At 40.1% G+C, this 19752-nt stretch overlaps 2 protein-coding genes across 5 annotated transcripts; one reads left to right on the top strand and one right to left on the bottom strand.

Annotated features, from left to right (window-relative positions):
• Positions 1-7786: 7786 nt before the first annotated feature.
• On the top strand, positions 7787-15873 carry LOC113022832 (cadherin-like protein 26). 3 transcript variants are annotated; one of them, XM_026168692.1, is made up of 21 exons: positions 7787-7845; positions 8260-8382; positions 8739-8888; positions 9292-9445; positions 10180-10343; positions 10703-10834; positions 11857-12039; positions 12192-12508; positions 12593-12735; positions 12806-13030; positions 13132-13353; positions 13451-13572; positions 13653-13817; positions 13910-13996; positions 14082-14129; positions 14208-14291; positions 14438-14641; positions 14748-14819; positions 14900-14947; positions 15028-15114; positions 15201-15873. In XM_026168692.1, exons 1-21 carry the CDS (start codon positions 7825-7827, stop codon positions 15420-15422), a joined length of 2973 nt encoding a protein of 990 aa, XP_026024477.1. In that variant the 5' UTR covers positions 7787-7824; the 3' UTR covers positions 15423-15873. The 3 variants fall into 3 exon arrangements, with proteins under 3 accessions (XP_026024477.1, XP_026024478.1, XP_026024479.1); XM_026168693.1 differs by having other exon boundaries at positions 13653-13757; XM_026168694.1 differs by lacking the exons at positions 14208-14291; positions 14438-14641; positions 14748-14819; positions 14900-14947.
• Positions 15541-18141, bottom strand: lsm14b (LSM family member 14B). 2 transcript variants are annotated; one of them, XM_026168741.1, is made up of 8 exons: positions 17905-18141; positions 17617-17780; positions 17377-17506; positions 17072-17254; positions 16888-16965; positions 16487-16624; positions 16279-16405; positions 15541-16191 (listed from the first exon to the last, which is right to left on the bottom strand). In XM_026168741.1, the coding sequence occupies exons 1-8, from the start codon at positions 18026-18028 to the stop codon at positions 16035-16037; spliced, it is 1101 nt and encodes a 366-aa protein (XP_026024526.1). In that variant the 5' UTR covers positions 18029-18141; the 3' UTR covers positions 15541-16034. The 2 variants fall into 2 exon arrangements, with proteins under 2 accessions (XP_026024526.1, XP_026024527.1); XM_026168742.1 differs by having other exon boundaries at positions 16086-16191; positions 16491-16624.
• Positions 18142-19752: the final 1611 nt, after the last annotated feature.

Raw genomic sequence — 19752 nt, forward strand, 5'->3', positions numbered from 1 at the left:
AGTTGCTGGATTATAATTGTTCGTCACTTTCATGTTAGAATCCAAAATGCTAATTTGCATTTGGGATAAACAAAAAAAACCAAAAATCATCTTCACTGAGTTCTCATGCAAAGGGTGGAACTCAAGGTGGTCCCCCTTAAACAAGTAGAAAACTACAGTATTTACAACAGTTTTAAGAAAATTGAAACCCTTCAGAGTCTACCTCTACCAACTTTTGGGAGCGCTCTCTGCTCAGTGGCATTTGGCCCAGGTGGTCCTCGTAAAAAGGCATTTTTTGGGGTGAGGCTGGAGATTAAGGAGGTTGTGGGGTCTTTGTCACAGAGCTGTGCCTAATGCCAAAATAAAAATGAATTGATTATGTGGTGTCCACAGTAATCAGGTTTGAAGAGCTCCTAAAACTCCCTACACCACATACATACTGGGAGTTAGTCATGATAGGTAAAGCATGTCTTTTTTTTAAAAAAGAGATCTTGCTTTTGTGTTGAATCTCGAGCATCTGTGGCCACGATAGATGTGTTTTTACCGGTAGTTTTAAAGGTGTTATGGGGTTTTGGACTCAGGGTTTCTGTTTTGGTTTTGAGGATCATTTGTGTTTGAGGTATTATAATTTGTATTGTTTATATTTTTGCTTTATCTCCCAGCCGCCTCAGTGCTTCTTGTATAAATAGTGTTCAGTGTATTCTGTTCAGGTCTGTGTTTTGTCCTCCTGTGTCTCATGTGCGAAGTTAGTCTTCTCTCCCCTGTTGCAATCTGCGGGCAGCATGTGGAGCTGAGGGGACAATCCAAATGCAGACACACGGAGAAAAGAAGGCTGGTTGTCAAACATTACAAAAATAATAAAAATGGATTGTATTTATATAGCGTTTTTCTAGGCACCCAAAGTGCTTTACAATTCCACTATTCATTCACTCTCACATTCACTCACTGGTGCAGGCAAGCCACAGTTGTAGCCACAGCTGCCCTGGGGCAGACTGACAGAAGCGAGGCTGCCATCAGCCCCTCTGGCCATCACCAGTAGGCGGTAGGGTAAAGTGTCTTGACCAAGGACACAATGACCAGGACAGAGAGAGCTGGGGGATTGAACCGGCAACCTTCCAGTTACAGATGAGCGTCCCAACCCCCTGAACCACGGTCGCCCAAGAAAACCAAACTGAAAAAGGAACAAATTGTGAAAAACTAAGCTGGAAAAACACTTGGAAAATCTGGAAACACTAAGAACTTGGAGACAGAGAGAGGGAGATCGAGGGACACAGAGATAAATAAACATGAAGACAAGACAGAAAAGGGAACACTAAAGGAAGTCTGATAACCTACAATCAACCTGAATCACAAGGCATAAACAACATAATCAGAAAACTCATAAGCACAAGAAAACTAATCTAAGAACTATAACCCACTGTTCAAGATCAAAACAATAAACAAACAAGATTCATACGTCCAAAACAAAAACACTGGGTCAACAACCCAGAACCATGACGTCCCCATTCATTTGTGTCTGTCTTCCTGTTTTACTTTGGTGATTGTTGTTGTATGTTGTAGGTTTTTTTCTGTGATTTACCAGAAATAAAACTTGGTTTTGAGTTCACTCTTTCTCTTCTGAGTCTTCCAAATTGGGTCCACCTCCCACCAGCCACACACCCTGACATATAACATACCAGGAGTTACAAATTGAACATGCAAACATCTGAGTGCCTTTAACCAGCTCTGGTTTCTTGGCTTATTTTTTCTACACGTGGTGTTTTTTGTTTTTGTTTGTTTTCTGCTTCTGCATCTTTTCTGTTGTTTTTATTTTTTTTTTTATTTTTACTGCTCTGTACTTGCTCACAATTAAAATGGATTCAGCTTTCAGCTTTATTATAATGATGCAAAGTAAGAAGGAAAATAGGGTCATGTGATATCTCAAACAAAATCATTTTAATAAGAGGACTGACAGCTTTCCTTTGCATATCAATCTTTGGATGAGTACTGATTTAGTACATGTAATGCAGTGGTACAGTGGGATGGGTTGGTGTGGTTGTTGGAAGAGTGTTCAGAGAAATTATTTGGGGGGTTTTGTTAATGGAATTTGCTAAAAGGAAAATATGCTCATCAATATTTTGATGCTTATTTTTTGCAAGTGGTTCATTTTCATTACAGTCAAAGGATTGCTTAATGAAATCAATTAAAACAATCAGGCCCTACCTTGACTGTTTGCCTACATAGCTTTTAGAACAGAGTTTAGTGTGGAAGAAGTGGTGGTAACCAGGTCTCATGGGCTCAAGCATGGTGAAATGCAGCAGGAGGGACCGTAGTCCCAGCAGCAGTGTGAGAAAAAGACAGAGGAAGGTGAGATTAATGTGGTCAAAAAATACATGGAGGGATACAATAAGGAATAGGGGCAAGTGAAGGATTCCAGCAAAATTAATCAATACTTTGACAATCAGACATCGCTAATAGTGAACTGTCACATGCTGAAGTGCAGTGAAACTAAGAAGTGGTAACCCAACAACAGAACAGAAAACCTCACCTACACCCTACACAGCTCACTTTGTAGCTCAATGTCTCCCCCTTCTGGCTATCAACTTTTGATCACTGGGCACCTGCATAATGGATCTCTCTCTTTTTTATTTCTTTTTCCTTGTTCTTTTTTTTTTTTTGCCTATCCCGTTTGGTTCTTTTGCCATCAGAATTATTGTCTAAAGGCGAAGAAAGATGCCCAACGGATTTACTTTACCAAATGGACCATCCAGCCTTGCCTTGAATACTGGATCTCAAGCTAAAGATTATATGACATTAGATGATCTCACTACCCACAACCTGCACCTTCATAGTGGAAAAAATAATCTGTAAACTCCACCCTGACGTGGTCCTTGCTTGCCTTTTACCTCCAAAACTCAAGTGATGTTGTGAAAACTTCAGCATAGCTGGTATCTGAGTTCCTCTTCGTCTCTTTTGACTGTCAGCGCAGTCTCTTCATTTTTGCCTTACAAGCATAAAGAAATGAATTATATGTTGTGTGTGTACTAATTTTTTAGCTTTAATCCCGCAAGAAGTCCAAGATGAATCTCTTAGTGGAGAATTTTACAGTAACTATTAGAATAAATGAAAAATTTAAATAACACATTGACTGCTTTATTTTTCTTTAATTGTTTTAAGTATTTTTTTTGTCTCCATAAAAAAGATATCAAAATCTGAGCATACAACTTAAAAGTAAAAAGAATCTATATGTATTCTGCAGTCTATGATGCTTAAGGGACATCACTGCATCATTTAAACATCTTTTGAATGAAAACATCAGCATGTCAACACAAATCTGAAGAGACACTGCAACCATATGAAAGAAGACGACTATTTAGTGAAATTTCTACTCCTGAGGATTAACTGCTGTGTAATTTATATTATTACCATCCAAGAACTAAAGTAAGCTGAAATTTCAGTTTTTTCTCAAACAAACTATTAGAATTTCTGAGAGATTTTTTGAGAAACTGAGTACGTCCACATGTACACGGGTATTTTTCAAAATGCAGCTTTTTCTATGCATTTGGGCCTTTCGTCCACACGTAAACTGCATTTTGGGTCACTGAAAGGTGACATTTTTAAAAACTCTTGCCAGGGTGGAGATTTTTGAAAACTACATTTTTGCGTTTAGGTGTGGACGAGATTTACTCAGGCAACGTCTGAGTATGTGTGTGCCGTTTTTGACATCACGCTGTGGTCACGTTATTGTTTACATGAGATAAATTTCTACAATGGCGGATATAGACAAAATACGGTTGCTGTTATTCTTAGTATCTGCAGTTTTTACACGCTTACATATACACACACAGTTTATGTCCCTCCATTTAGAAAGACAGAGGCATCAGAGTGAACATGGGATGTAGCTTCTCCATTCAACACAGACGCTCTCACAACCCAAATCCTGACGTCGGTTTTGAATAAAAAGAATTGTTTTAATTAGTTTTATTTATGCTGTATGCATTTTGTCCATTCCAAAGTTGTGAGTCTACACCAGCCAAAATGCTGTTGTTGTTGTTGTCATTGAAAATGATGATTCTGATGAGGCATTTGAAGACTGTGTGGATGTTCACCAGTACATCCCAGAAGAGGACCCTCGGCCAGGTGTATCCAGGAGGAGGTTTAGAGAGATGGATGAAGAACAAAAGAATCAGATGGTGCGAGGAGTTTTCTGATGATGACTCTGACTTCATTTCTGACTGTGACACTGATAGCGAGGGTTGTTCTCATGTTGGTAATATTGCTGATGAGGACATCAATCAGCAGGTAATAAAAGAAGAACCACTGCCTGGTGGATCCACGAAAAAGCCCAGAGAGTGTAGATGAAGAAGAGAACAGCAAAACACTCAGGCTTGCAAACTCTGATTCAGGGACAAGCTCAACTGTGCATGCTCACTCTGAGACCAGTCGTGATGAACATTTTTGGGGATGAACTTGAAGAGCTTGACAACCATGAAACTGGAGGCTCGAGGAAGTGGTCCCGAGAGGATTTTGAGGCAGAAGAGGAATACTTGCGTTTGCAAATTTCTGAGTCCACCAGCACAAGTGCTGACAACTAACACTATTTCGACACGTTTTTTCAGTATCCTTTTAGTAGGCTGATGGCCAACTCATGTGAACCCGAATCCTCCCTTAGTTATGCTGCAAGGCGTAGACTCCTGAGGGATTCCCGTGATGCATCACGTTTTTCGTTTTCATCCACCTTTCTCACTCGAAATGTGTTAACAGACCTCCCTGTATTGAATAATACTTGTGATTAATCTCTGTCTCTCTTCCACAGCATGTCTTTTACCCTGTCTTCCTTCTCTCACCCCAAACGGTTGCAGCAGATGCCCGCCCCTCCCTGACCGTGGTACTGCTAGAGGTTTCTTCCTGTTAAAAATGAGTTTTTCCTTCCCACTGTCGCCAAAGTGCTTGCTCATAGGGGGTCATTTGATTGTTGGGTCTTTCTTTGTAAATATTATTGTAGGCTCTACCTTAGAATATAACGCCTTGAGGCGACTTTTGTTGTGATTTGGCGCTGTATAAATAAAATTGAATTGAACAGAAAATTGAATAGATGTTACTGTGAAGAGATATTCCCTCCATAGAAGGCTTAGACCCAAATGCAAATTCAAAGCACATGGTTAAACTATTTATAAGACTTTATTTAAGGAGAAGGAATAGAGAATGTGGCTAGAGATGGAGTGTCAGCAGAGAGCAGGTACCAGAGGAAAAGCTATGGAGAGACTGATCACCTGGGTCGTGATGGGAACGATCCAAAGGGAATTCTGCAACAGAGGAGAAGAAGTTGCTGGACGAATATGTTGTCAGAGGAGATCTAAACACAGGGAAAACAAGGTTAAACATGGGGAAGCCAGAATTGGAGCAGAGGTGGAGCCTAGTTACCACTGTAGATAGCAGAACATACTGGCGAGGAGTAGCAGACAGCGCTGGTTTAAAAAGCCCTCCTGCTGATTGTTTGCAGATGAGGCCCAGGTGAGACGCTGGAAACTCCACCTCTGAAGGTGGACACAGAATCCCGATACCAAGTGGAAAACCCCCTCAGACACTCTATGGAGCATGACAGAAGGATGAGAAAGCATTCATTGCCCACTCATCCATCAGTCAGCGTAATCCTTATAAGTTTATTCACATGTAAATATATTACATTTTTAAATAAAGATCATTGAAGAATATGGAAAAAAATCAAGTGTTTTTAATGACACTGCATTTCATTCATGTGTCTCTAGTGGTGTTGTAGAAGTGTTTGTCTGTCGGGCTGCACCACCAAAACACCACAGTATAATAGAGAGCACTGCCCACCACAGTGTGATAAAATATATGCAGCATCTCATCACACATGCCAAAATGCTTATCACATTTGTCTTAATAACCACAGTGTGACCCATGGTAGGTACCTACTTCAATAGGACAGAGCTGTAGCCATACAGTCAGTTAAAATGGGTTTAATGTTAACACAAAATAAAAGTAAACATGTAATAGTAGCACCTAAAACTACGGAAGAGGATTAGGGCCACTGGGGAAAAAAAGGAAAGAATTCTGACTTTAATCTCAGAATTCTGACTTTTTTTCTCAGAATTCTGAGATTAAAGTCAGAATTCTGAGAAAAAAGTCAGAATTCTGAGATTAAAATCAGAATTCTGAGAAAAAAGTCAGAATTCTGACTTTTTTTCTCAGAATTCTGAAAAAAGTCAGAATTCTGAGAAAAAAGTCAGAATTCTGAGAAAAAAGTCAGAATTCTGAGGAAAAAAGTCAGAATTGTTTTTTGTTTTTTCCAGTGGCCCTAATCCTCTTCCGTATAAAACAATTAAAAGCTTTACTTCATTAAATACGGTTAAAACTTTAAAATTGTATGATTGTACGTGGGGGACAGGATAAGCGCTGTGGGGAACCTGTTAAACACAAATCAACATATGACACACGTTTAAAAGGGACGGCAACTCACCCTGAACCCCAACCGGACAAAACACTATAAAAAATAAAATATTCAGTGCCGTCTCCACTCAAGCTCACCACGGTGCATGCAAAAATCGGAAAGAAAAAACGATTAGTTTTCCATGCAGCGCCTTCACTGTCTGCAACAATATATATATAAAAAGGGTAAACCACTCTAAAATACAATAAATACATGAGGTGCCTACTGAGACAGTAAAATAAAACACATAAACAAAACAACAATATCGACAGCCGTCAAAATAAGCTTCAGCTCTTCCCTGTCAAAGTACATCAGTCTAAAACAAATTAAAATACATTGATGTATCGGGACCTCAGCCCGGCAGCCAGAAATCCACCGAGGCAAAGCAGCTTGGCACAAGTTCAAGTCCACACCCTAAGTATTGGCCTGTGGTGGTGGAGTTCACTACACATTTCTCCACAGGAGTAACTGTGGAAGGCTAGAAGTCTGTAGAGCTCCGGAACCCACATGACTACCAGTTGTCAGGTTTAATAAAAATTTCCACTGTTAGTCATGGATTGGCCTCCCTACAGCCCAGCATTATTGAAGGAGTGCGGCATCATCTTGACAGAGAGAAAAACAACATTGAAAGAAGAGCTTTGAATAATCTTCAAGAAGCCTGGAGAACTATTCCTGAGGACTAGTAAAAAAAAAAATTACAAGAAATCTTAACTAGACTCTGTTGAAAAATAAAAGTGGTCATAACAAATATTGACTTTCAAGCTGTTTAGCATTGTACAAACTCTTTTGTTTTTGCTTTTTGTCGAGGATCGCTAATTGGCAGGAAGGAGATGGACCCAAAATGCATGCACAGTATAAACAAGACTTAATCTCAAAAAGCAGCTTTAATGATGAGCTCTTACAAAATAACTGCAGGTTACAAACAAAGAATCCAACACAATGAAACTTCTACAAAACACACAGAACAAGGAGAAGCACAGACATGAGGGAGCATGGGACAACGGACAAGTGGAAAATGAGACAAAAACACACCATATAACAAGGGAAGAGGACACAGGTGGGAGGACGGCTAAACACAGACCATGAGAGTAGGAAGGTAGAACTAAATACAAAGCACACATAACAAACCTATCGTCAAACTAAAGCAGTCAAGGAACTAAAGGCACAAAACACGGCTTCTATTCGTTAGACTGAGTTTGTCCTATTTTGATTTCCAGCTGTCAGTCACAGCTGGTTCCATGGAAAGGCAGGTAAACAGACACACACGCAAACATAGAAACACGCGTGCGCGCACACACGCGCGTACAAAAACAGGATTTTACGGTTGCATATGTGGGTGTGGAAAGAAGGCTGGGCTTGCTGACTGAAGTCAGTCCTTACTCACTCTGAGCTGACTGCAGTGAACAAAGGTCATGCGCTACTTCTTTTTATTGGTACGTAGCAATTACTTTTGTATTCCTTTGACTTTTCCTTTGTCAGACATGCTAATTATGTGCGCAAATACTGCGTGCCCTAATGGATCTCTTCATCTGTCGTATCACATGGCTACGAAAGGCAAAATTCTTGAAAACGTTTTCTGAAATTGCCTAAAATGGAGTTAATGTTTTGTTTTCAGCGATACAAATCTGGGACTTCCTTTTGAACAGGTTCATTTCTCTTATCACGCTATACTCGGAAAGCCTTTGCATATCTGCAGAAATGCGTGTGTGCGCACCTTATCAAAACTGGTTTACCAACTATGCATCAGTGAGCTTTTAAGAAGTTCATTACCCCAGACGCATAAATTATAACTTCACCGTAAGCCCATCCCCTAACATTCCTGCTTTGACTGACTGTTTGCCCTCCAGGTTTATTGTTTATCAGGTGCTAGAAGCTCAGAGCTGCTGAGCCGTCACAGGAGGGAATGGACTACTGACTCGTTTGAGCTTGAGGAGGGTTATCCAGGGCCATTCCCATATGAGTTGGGCAAGGTGAGAAATTTAACCGGAAAGTGTCCATTTCCAAATTTCATAAACTGAAAGACTTTAAAATGACAGAAAAAAACAAACTTTTATGTATAGGTTTTTACGTTTCAAATGTACTTTTTGTGGAATATAAATGCACAGTGAATTTAATTTTAAGGTGAACTTTTTTAATGTAGCTACCAAAAAACTAATACTAATAATGCAAAAATAATCAGTTAATTGATTAAAGCTGATTTAACACCTGCATTCATTTGATACTTGCACGTTTCTTTATTTAACCATGCCCAGGTTCATAGCAATAAAATCATTTAAAATCACAAAACGGACGTTTACGTATGCAAACATTTGCTGTTGTGTTGTAGGTGAATATTGATAGGCAAAATCGACTAACCTTCCAACTCTATGGAGAAGGGGTGGATGAGGTGCCGATGGGAGTCATCTCCATTGACAAAGAGTCTGGCATGTTGTACGTCCACAAGGCTGTGGACTATGAGGAGTGGCAAAAACTTGAGGTTAGAATCAACACTCGCTAAACGCCAACATGTAGTGATCCCACAGTCTTTCTGTTCATGTACAAATTATTCATAGTGACAGTGAACACCTGTTATTGTGGAGTAGTTACTATTAATGAGAGTGCATATTAAGCATGCTCATGCTTATTGTCAACCAACAGTTTTTACACTTTACGTTTCTGTCAGCATATTGTCAGAAGCTTTACCTGATTTCATACTAGAAATGTCAAATTTTGTTACTTTGGTTGCATAAAAAAGGCTGAAAAAAAATCTTTAAAAATTATTTTAACTTCTTGTCACAGAACTTTACCACTTAATGATAATCTTTCCATGTCATAGATCACAATATTTACTATTTATTTTCTATTGTAACTAAGTCTTCATGGTATCATTTGATGTCTAGCTAATATGTGAGGCCAGAAAGATGGACGTGTCAACTGACACCAGACAGGTTACCAGGTTACGACTTGAGATTTTCATAAAGGACATCAATGACAACCCACCACGCTTTGAGAATACTCTGTATGAGACTACTGTTGATCAGGAAAACACACAAGGTAAAAAAAAAAATAATAATAATAATATATATGTACATATAATTATTTGATCCCCGCTAGTTCTGTAAGTTGGCTCACTTACAAATGAATACATTTTTTTTATCATAGTTTCATTTTAATGGTGAGAGACAGAATGGCACGTCGTTTTTTTACTGCTTCCATTGCTGAACAATTGCATCACCACTTGTTACCATCTCAACAAGGTGTCGGGGACATGAATGGGCTTGTAGTCCATTCCAGCCCACCTCCATGGGGCAAGAGTGGACTACAAGCCCATTCTTGTCTCGATATCCTTTGACAGCTCTTTGGTCTTGCCTGTGGTGGTGGAGAGGTTGGAATGAAAGAAAATGACTCTGAGGATAGGTGTACTTCATATACATAGCAGGCTGAGATTAGGAGGATCTGTAATTGATTGATTGATTGGAATCTGTGTGCCTACAACTTTTAATGTGATGTGTTTTTTCTGGATTTTTGGTAGATATTCTGTCTCTTTCCACTAAAATAAAACTACATTAGAAATGAAAAGAGGCTCTTCATTTCTAATGTAGTGAGCAAAGTTAAATTAGCAGCAGGGGATCAAATAATTATTTCCCCCACTGTGTCTGTGTGAGTCATGTCTGTGTGTTTATCTATCTAGCCCTGTGTGTGTGTGTCTGTGTGTGTGTGCTTCTTCCTTTGAATTGAATTAAACACTGAGTATTACATATGCTCCTTAACTGTTTATTTCCCGACAGGCTCCAATCTTTTGAAAGTGCACGCTACTGACATAGACGAGAGCGGAACACTAAACTCAACCTTCCACTATGAAATCAAATCTGTGTCTCCAATTGTTAGAGACACTGAAGTCTTCGTTGATGAGTCTGGATACATTTCATTCAAAGGATGTTTAAATCATGAGGTAAGAGACTCTTTTGTTGATATGTCAGGAGCACGAAACATTTTAAAGATGAGTAAGGAGAACGATTTGGCTAGTTCTTTACTTGAGTAAGTAAAACTTACGGAGCTATTTATGCAGATGCGCATGCTCACTTTGAGCAGCAACAGATTCTTTGCAAATATCACAAAGGTTACAAATGTTTCCTTATTATAAAAAAAACCCATTCGTGTAATACAAAAAAACACCCGTAAGCTTTGTGCATAATGGTCTAACTACTGTAGGAGCCACTGTCTAGGATACACTATGATCTATGTATCCTATGAATACATTGTTATGCTATTAGCCTATTAATGTAAAACTCTCCATTTGCTTTTGTTAAGGTGGCTGAGAAGTTTACATTAACGGTGGAGGCCAAAGACCACGGTGAAGTAGTCAGCCTGTCCAGTTCAACCACTGTTGTAATTCATGTACGGGATGGCAACAACCACCTTCCAGTCATCAGCGGTCAAACGGTAGGCAGTCAGTTGGTGTTGCAAACTCCAAACAGCACCAGTTTCAGGAGTTTCACACCTGTAACCTGATACCTATGTGTAGTGTATACAGAATAGAAGGCAAGACACCCTGGTGGTTCGTCAAACATAAATATAAACTCATATTTATACTGCATTCACAATGAGTTTACGTTTTAAAGGTGCAGTCAGTAATTTTTTATGTTTTATAATAGAAAAAAATGATATTATTCTCATTAATATATAGATTATTGTCTATTTATGCCAAATTAATACTTTCTCATAAACTCATATTTAATCCATTAAAATGCATAGAAGCAGATTTGCTTATTGTGAAAGCTGTGAAAGCTCACTCAGTTTCCCTCTAATAAACAGTTTGAGTGCATTTTCACATCATATGAGACTTTATTCACTAAGTGTCAGAGTACAAGTTACATTCACTTTAAAGAAAGTTTCACTAACGCTGCTAACAGTAGCTAATGAATGCTAATAGCATCACTTAGCGACAGAAAACACCAGCGTATCTGAACATTTCACCTCAGCCTGGCTGTCATTGGACAGAAGAGAGCTTCTCTTCTCACTAACTCATATGGAACTCTTACCCAACATCGACATCTAAGCTAAACTGTGAACTCACAGCCTTCCACAGATATGGAAAAACTCTGGGGTGTATTCAGATCTGCTCCAAAGGGAAGGAGAAAGTTGCTGGACTAAATTTAATGATTATGGACTTGAATTGGGAAGGATAATAAAACAGAACTTAAGTGACTGCAATCTACTAACATCAAGCAATCACAGTTTTACACAGTATTACTTTAATAAAATTGTGTAGTTGGCTTGCTCCATACTTTACATAACCACCAAATCATTATTTTATAAAATCATATCTGCTTGTGAATAGACCACACTGACTCTATAATTGCATAAATTATAACAGACACATAAGAAAAAATGTATACTTAAAATTGTGTATTAGCAATGGGAAATTCTTCTACAGGTTTATACACTCTGTATTCAAACTACAGGGCGCTGGTAAAGTGAAGGAGCTTGAGACTGGGGTCTCTCCTCTGAGGCTGCACGTGACAGACAAAGACACCCCCCACACCTCTGCATGGAGAGCCAGGTACACCATACATGGTGACGAGAGAGAGAACTTCAAGATACTAACAGACTTAGAGACTAATGATGGGATCCTGACAGTAGTTGAAGTAAGTGGTGTTTGACTGCATGCTATACATTACAATGACACCCACAGCTTTTTAAAAAATTTATTATCCTCTTATATAATGATGCTGACAATATTTTTTGAATTTCACAATTTTTTTTTTACTGATTTTGCAACTCTGTTGTATAATTTCAGCCTTTAGACTTTGAGAATGGGGCGCAGAGGGAGCTGCTGATCTCAGTGGAAAACGAGGCACCGTATTACTCCTGTGAAGTAAAAGAGAGGACGCCCTCAGGCCTCTGGAAAGTTGACACCATTAAAGGCCATGATCCCTCTGGTGCAGCTGAACCTCAGTCTGTGAAAGTCACCATTGATGTGGAGGATACCAATGACCCTCCTAAATTCAGCATGACGGTGAAAGAGGTCGTGGTGATGGAGAACGTACCCGCTGGAACCTGGTTTGATAAAGTGACAGCTGTGGATCCTGACTCCAGTTATTCCAAAGAGTTTGTGTAAGCGATTTATTTGATTAAACATTTCTGAACGTTGATCTGAAGCTGTTCAGTTCTGTCTAAGTGCACTGAATCTGTCCACAGGTACAAGGTAGGAAATGATCCTGCTGGCTGGGTGACGGTGGATCCCCTCACAGGAAACATCACAATGATAAAGACGCCCGACAGAGAATCTCCACACGTTGTTAACGGCACCTACACCATCTTAGTGTATGCAGTTGACAAAGGTAAACACACACTCTGACTTTTAAAACACAAACAGCTTTTTTTGTACTACATTTCTTGCATCTTGGACAGGTATACCACCAATGACAGGAACAGCTACACTACATATCCATGTGTGGGACCAGAATGACAATGTGCCACAGCTAACAGTGGACAGCCTGGATGTGTGTGTGTCTGATGCCCCCACAACCACCAACATCGAGGCCTTTGACCCAGATGAAGCCCCTTATGGAGGGCCTTTCACTTTTGAACTGTTGGGAAATGTTGAAGGAAAATGGAGACTGAATCCTGGTTATGGTAGAAACATCCTTCATGTATTTAGTGACATATTACAGAAAAACAAGCACAAAAGCCAGAACTCCTAAAGTATCCTATCATTTCCTGATCTTTTCTTCAAGGTTACACAGCTGGTCTGGTGAAGGAGCCCGGTGTGTCCTATGGTCAACACACAATTCATCTAAAGATCTCCGACATGCAGGGAGCATTTAAAGTTTACAACCTCAGTGTGACTGCATGTGGCTGCACTTTGACACCAAACTGTCGAATTCGCCAGAAATCTGAAATAAACATTGGCCCTTATGCTTTATGCATAATAATTTGTTCACTCTTACTTCTTCTGTGTAAGAAACACACCGTTTACTTTAGTGTAGGAGAACTGTGATATGTGTGCTAACATCTCTAAGAACCCAGTATAAGTTTTATTTTACTCTTTGACAGTTCTGCTGCTGCTGGCTCTCAGCATCTCGTCCAAAAGAGAGTTTATCACTATGGAGCCTGAAGATTGTTCAGGAGGAATCCTCCTCCAATCAAACACTGAGGCACCAGGAGACAACTGCGAGGTCACTGTTTAGAAACATTTGCATCCATGCCAATGACCCATTTAAAGGGAAATATCATTAAACCATTTCTCTTTCTTTAGATTCCTGTCACTATTATGGAAGAACCAGTTTGTATGGAGCAATATAATCAATCTAATTTCCATATTCCACTGAATGGGATGAGAAATGGGAGATATTCAGCAAGGGTGGGTATGAATGAAGTTCAGACTTTTGGCAGTTTTCGGAGTTTACGCTCACAAGCTAGGGTAGGTCATTCTTCCATGGAGCATGTACTTTTGTAAAAGCATCTCAGAATCCTCTATAGATCACCTCCTGCTCTTGTCATCCTTTTGAACAGGATTTTACACAGAGGTCCATCCACCCACGCTTTGGGGATTTCAGAAGAGAAAGCCAATACAGCCAATACAGCTACACTGGGAACCAGGTTGTACACACCCACAGAAGATTGAGGATGACTTACAAATGGATCTTAAAATAATAACTATATATTTTTGTTCTTTAAATCTCAGTCAAACTGGAATTCTCCAATAACCACTGGCTTTGACAGCAGCCATCAGGTAGAACACCAGAGATTTGTGTTTGTAATCTTTCACTTTGAAATCAGAGATAAAGAAATGTGAACCTTTTGTGTGCAGTTTGAAGACATGAGCAATATGAACGTCCTCCAAACACAAACCGTGAGCTGTGCTACGGAGTCTAATGACATGCAGGTTCATCAGGTTGGTAGTCTCTTAAGTATGTCACATCTCCTATGCTGCATTATTTAAAAAAAATTAATAAAAATGTATGAGCATGTACCATTAAAAAACAAATCACTTCAGGCATATTTGTATTTGCTTTTGACATGTTCCGCTTTTTACAAAAGCTAACCTCTCTGCGGGAGAAAGAAGGGGACTTGCTAGACGATGAGCTTCACATCTATTCAGAGCTAGACTCAGACACCATCCCAGAGCTGGAGGCAATCAGTATTTCTGAAGAGGGCTCATTTCAGGACACACTGGAAGATCTGGGTCCAAAGTTTCACCAACTGGCTTCTATATGCATGACAGCCAAGGACTCACAACCTAAGGTAGGTCATTCTTCCATGGAGCATGCACTTTTGTAAATGCATCCCTCAAAGTGTGAACAGATTCCTCTATAGATCACCTCCTGGTCTTGTCACCCTTTCCCAACAGGAAATCCACTCACCATGTGAGAATTTAAGAAGAGAAAGCCTGTCCTACCAACACAGCTACCCTCAGAACCAGGTTGTACACACCCATAGAAGATCAAGGATGTCTTACAAATGGATCTTAAAATATTAAATGGTTTCTTTTTCAAATTTCAGTCAGACGGGAATTCTCCAATAACCACTGGCTATGACAGCAGCCATCAGGTAGAACACCAGAGATTTGTGTTTGTAATCTTTCACTTTGAAATCAGAGATGAAGAAATGTGTGAACTTTCTTTATGCAGTTTGATGATATGGGCAACATGAACGTCCTCCAATCACAAAACATGAGCTGTGCTACAGAGTCCGTTGAACTCATGCCAGTTCGTCAGGTTGGTAGTCTTTAGTCCATTATGCTGCATTATTTAAAAATAAAAATAATCACTGCTGGCACATTTGCATGTGCCACCTTTTACAGAAGACAACCTCACTCCCAGAGAAAAAAGGGGACTTCGACAGAGACCTTCACATCGACGCACAGGAGGGGGACTCCGATGCCATCTCAGAGCTGAATAGGATCAGTATTTCTGAAGGTGGTTCATATCAGGACACACTGGAAGATCTGGGCCCAAAGTGCCACCAACTCACTTCTATTTGCAGCCCAACACAACGACAGGACTCAAGATATTACGACATGTAGTAAACATTTCTGCTCCAAGTGTGAGGAAGAACATTCAATTCCTATATTCTATTAGGAGGAGAGACTAAAGGGTTTGTGGCGACAACTTCTGCAGGAGAAATGCTACAAGAGAGCCATATTGTTAATCACATATTTATTACTGTGCCACATGCGTCTTCAGTTTTTATATCAAACTGGGGAAAGAAAAAAAGAAGAAAAAAAAAAAACAAACCCAAAACAAGCAAAAGCCAAAACAAACCACAAAAGTACAGTTGTCCATTTTGACAAACCTGTCTTCAGAACCCATTTGGATTACATTTGAACAGCCAAGTATGTGTAACTTTATACAAACAAAAAAAAAAAAAAAAAGACAAATTCCACATCGCATGTTTCAAACTAAGTAACAATATTGCTTTTTTTTTTTTTTTTTTTTAAGTGCACAGTTGCTGGATTAAAAGAAACTGCTCTCCCATTTCATGTAAGGATCCAAAATACAAATTTGCATTTGGGATAAACAAAAAACAAAACAAAAATCTTCACTGAGTGCTGTTGCAGAGGTTTGAACTCAAGGAGGTTCCTCTTAAACAAGTCAAAAACTACAGTATGTACAACAGTTTAACAAAAGGAAATCCTTCACACTCTGCCACTACCAACTTTTGGAAGCGCTCGCTGCTCAGTGGCGTTCAGCCCTCTGCGTCCACGCCCCCTGAATCCTCTGCCTCTCAGGAAGCGACCAGGAACTCCAAATGTTTCTATGTTCAACTTTTTCTCCTCAGCCCAGGTGGTCCTCCTAAAACGCACAGTTTTTTGTAGGGTGGGAGTAAGTATATTACAGAGCTTCACAAAACAAATATTACAAATAAACTGTTTAGGTCACCTGGGCTTGAGGTCTGATGAGACGTTATCAAAGAAACACTTGGCTTTGTCATAGTACTTATCTCTGAGAGGCTCCTCCTCCTGTTCAGGAGGGCTATCCTGGGTCTCCCAAGACTCCTCCTTATCAACTGCAAAATACATGTATATACTCAGCTCAGTTTCTGTCACCTCAAATAAAACTGAATTGATTGGTGATCTTTAAAACATACCAACATTTTGCTTCGTAAGATCTTTAAACTGAGCATTTGCACTTTCAAAATCAAAATCTGACTCAAATGCCAAAGTTGAAGCCTTTGTGTTTTTCACTATTAGTTGGCCTCTGCTTCTGTTCCTGGACCTGCGGCTGCCTGCAAATAAGCATTTAGAGGGGAAGGGGAAATTTAAAAAAAACAAAAAAAAAAAAAAAAAACCACACACCCGTTAAAACTGGTTCTCAAACCAGTTCATCTAGTATGAGACATTTCATTTTGTAATTTAATGCTTCCAGGCAGATGGGCAAAATTTGGTTTGATAAATATAATTGCAGTTAATTTTCATGCAGAAAGAGTCAAGCAAACCTACTGCCATTCAGGAATTAGCAGCTCACAATGCACATTTTAAATGTGGATACCTTGTCTCTGCCTTAGTTTCTGGTTTCCTGTATTTTGGCCTTCAGCTGAGGCAGCACTTGGCTGAGATGGTGCCTGTCCTAAAATGATATATGATAATCTTTCTTTTTATCGTGGTGGACTTAAAAGCAGTGGAATGAAGTCAACTGATGTTAAAGTAAATGTTCACTGTTAAAGTCCACTTACTGGTGGGTATATTCTCTTTTTGAACCTGGGCACCAGCCTGTCCAGACCGCTGAACTGGACGCACCAGCGGTTTGTTCTGTGGCTGGGTTGTAGTCTTTCCCTTTTTCTGTGCAGCACTGACCATAGGCATGGTCTGGACAGCCTGTTCAACCATAGGGGCTCTTCTGGCTTGGCCTGAAAGTCCTAGAATTGAGAGGGCACAAAGAAGCCTAGTGGTGCAAGACCATTTTCCATGCTGGAAACCCAGATTTACACAAACATAAATATATAACAAATCCTCTGTTATATTGAGAAGAACTCTGTACCTAGTCCCAGTGCTGCACTGTACTGCTGGTTGAGTAGAGAGCTAGCAGCCAGCTGATTGTAGGTGGGCATCATGTCTCTGTAAGGACTCCAGCGTGGGTGATACATTGCAGAGGAGCTGCCAATTGATGACTGATCCCACAACAATAAAGACAAAAATGAACTTTTGCAAAACTTTCTATCAATTTCAAATAAATCTACAGTGAGGAAAAAATTAAGTTGAATCTCCTTCACCTACTCACCTGAACAATAGCAGGGTCCCGAGGAAGTCCATGGTGTGGTTTTGGTGGCTCAGACACAGTAATATCTTTTATGTCACTGCCCCTGAAGATTATGAATTCATAAACTTCATCTTTGGGTGGCACTGGTCTAACTGTGTGCCGGTCTTCAGTGCCGTAAGATTTAACTGGGAAAATATATGTTGAAGTGACATAAAGCAAGTCAGCTGTTTTTTAAACTGCAGCAAATTTTGTTTAAGACTTAACTGAGAAACACAGCCTCGAGCCACATCTTGTAAAGCATCAACCTACCTTTTGCTAAAGCAACTGTGGACCTGTCTGTGTCCACAGAAGACAAAATGCCCTCATAACGAATCTGTGCCTTGGATATTAAACTTATTTTACTGCCAATGTAAGGAGTTCCTCCGGCACTCATGCTTGCAGTAAAAATATGCTTTCAGCTCAAACTTCACCTACGGAGTGAGAAGCCACGCCACACACACCTTAACTAATCCACAGTGTGCATGATGGAAAGCACCTGTGCACTTTATAAGATTGGCAGGGCTGCACCTCTTTGCGGCTGTGTGTAAAACGGGGGTAGTTTCTTTACTCAGTCGGCATACACCGCTAGTTACAAAAGCAAGAGCGTGGAGTTAAACTAAGTAAAACTGGAAGCGGGCTTACTGGTGTTAAACGCTAAGCCCAAACAGATCTGAGGTGTCCACTAACAAACTCACCAGCAGCTAGTGGTTAAAAATTTGTTTTGCTGTCGTTATGGTATAGGACAGGATCGTTTAACTTCAATAAACATACGCATCAGGGGTAGGGGAACTCCAGGCCTTGAGGGCCAGTGTCCTGCAGGTTTTAGCTATCACCCTGGGTCAACAAACCTGAATCAAATGATTAGTTCATTACCAGGCCTCTGGAGAACTTCCAAGACATGCTGATAAGGTAATTTAGCCATTTAAATCAGCTGTGTTGAATCAAGGACACATCTAAAACCTGCAGGACACCGGCCCTTGAGGCCTGGAGTTCCCAACCCCTGATATACATACTAATATATACCAGCTTACTGGCCACTTTGATAGGTACATCTGTTCAACTAATTTCATGGCTGCACCCTAATGAATTTAGGCATGTAAACATGGTCAAAATGACCTACTGATGTTCAAGTGGCTTTGAACATAGCATGGTTGGTGGTGCTGGAGTGTGGCCTGATCTGGGATTTTCCCTCACAACTATCTCCAGGATTTACAGGGAATGGTCTGCAAAGAGAAAATAGCCAGTTGGTGGCAGTCCTCTGAGAAAAAACAAAAAGGAAGAAACCAAAAAACGCCTTGGTGATCCTAGCGGTCAGAGGTGAATGGCCAGACTGCTTTGAGCTGATGGGATGGCAACAGTAACTCAAATAACCACTCATTGCAATTAGAGTATGCAGAAGAGTGCATGTACAACACACCTCAAACCTCGAAGGGGATGGGCTACAGCAGCAGATGACCACACCGGATGCCACTCCTGTAAACTAAGAACAAAAAACTGAGGCTAGAATACACACACTACAAGTGGACAATGAAAAACTGCGAAAAAAAAACATTGCATGAGGCTCAGTTTCTGCTGCACCATGAATCCATCTAGCCTTGTAGTTGTTTCTGCTGGTGTACTGGTGTGGGGGATATTTTTTGGCACACTTTGGGTCTCTTAGTACCAGTTGAGCATGTTTTTTACAGACTACCTGAATATCATTATTTACCATGTCCATTCCCTTATGATCACATACTGAAGGTATAGTCTTCTAATGGTTCCAGCAGGATAAGAAACTGCTTAAAGCTCAAATAATCTCAAACTAGTTTCTTAAACATTACAATGGGTTCATTGGTCTCAGATTGCCTCCACAGTCACCAGATCCCAACCCAATACATGACATCTGGGATGTGCTGGAGTGGGAGCTTCACAGTGTGGATGTGCAGTCTGCAAATCTGCAGTGACTTTGTGATGCTACATCAATATGGGCCCAAAGCCTGAAGAATGTTTCCAGCACCATGTTCAATCTGTGCCACAAAGAATTTGACAACTCTGAAGGTAAAAACAGGGTCGAACCCAGAACAAGCAAGGTGTTCCTAATAATGGTGATTGTATATGACATGTAATTTATCAAACTGA

Source organism: Astatotilapia calliptera, chromosome 5 (assembly GCF_900246225.1).
Source record: "Astatotilapia calliptera chromosome 5, fAstCal1.2, whole genome shotgun sequence".
Taxonomy (NCBI): Eukaryota; Metazoa; Chordata; class Actinopteri; order Cichliformes; family Cichlidae; genus Astatotilapia; species Astatotilapia calliptera.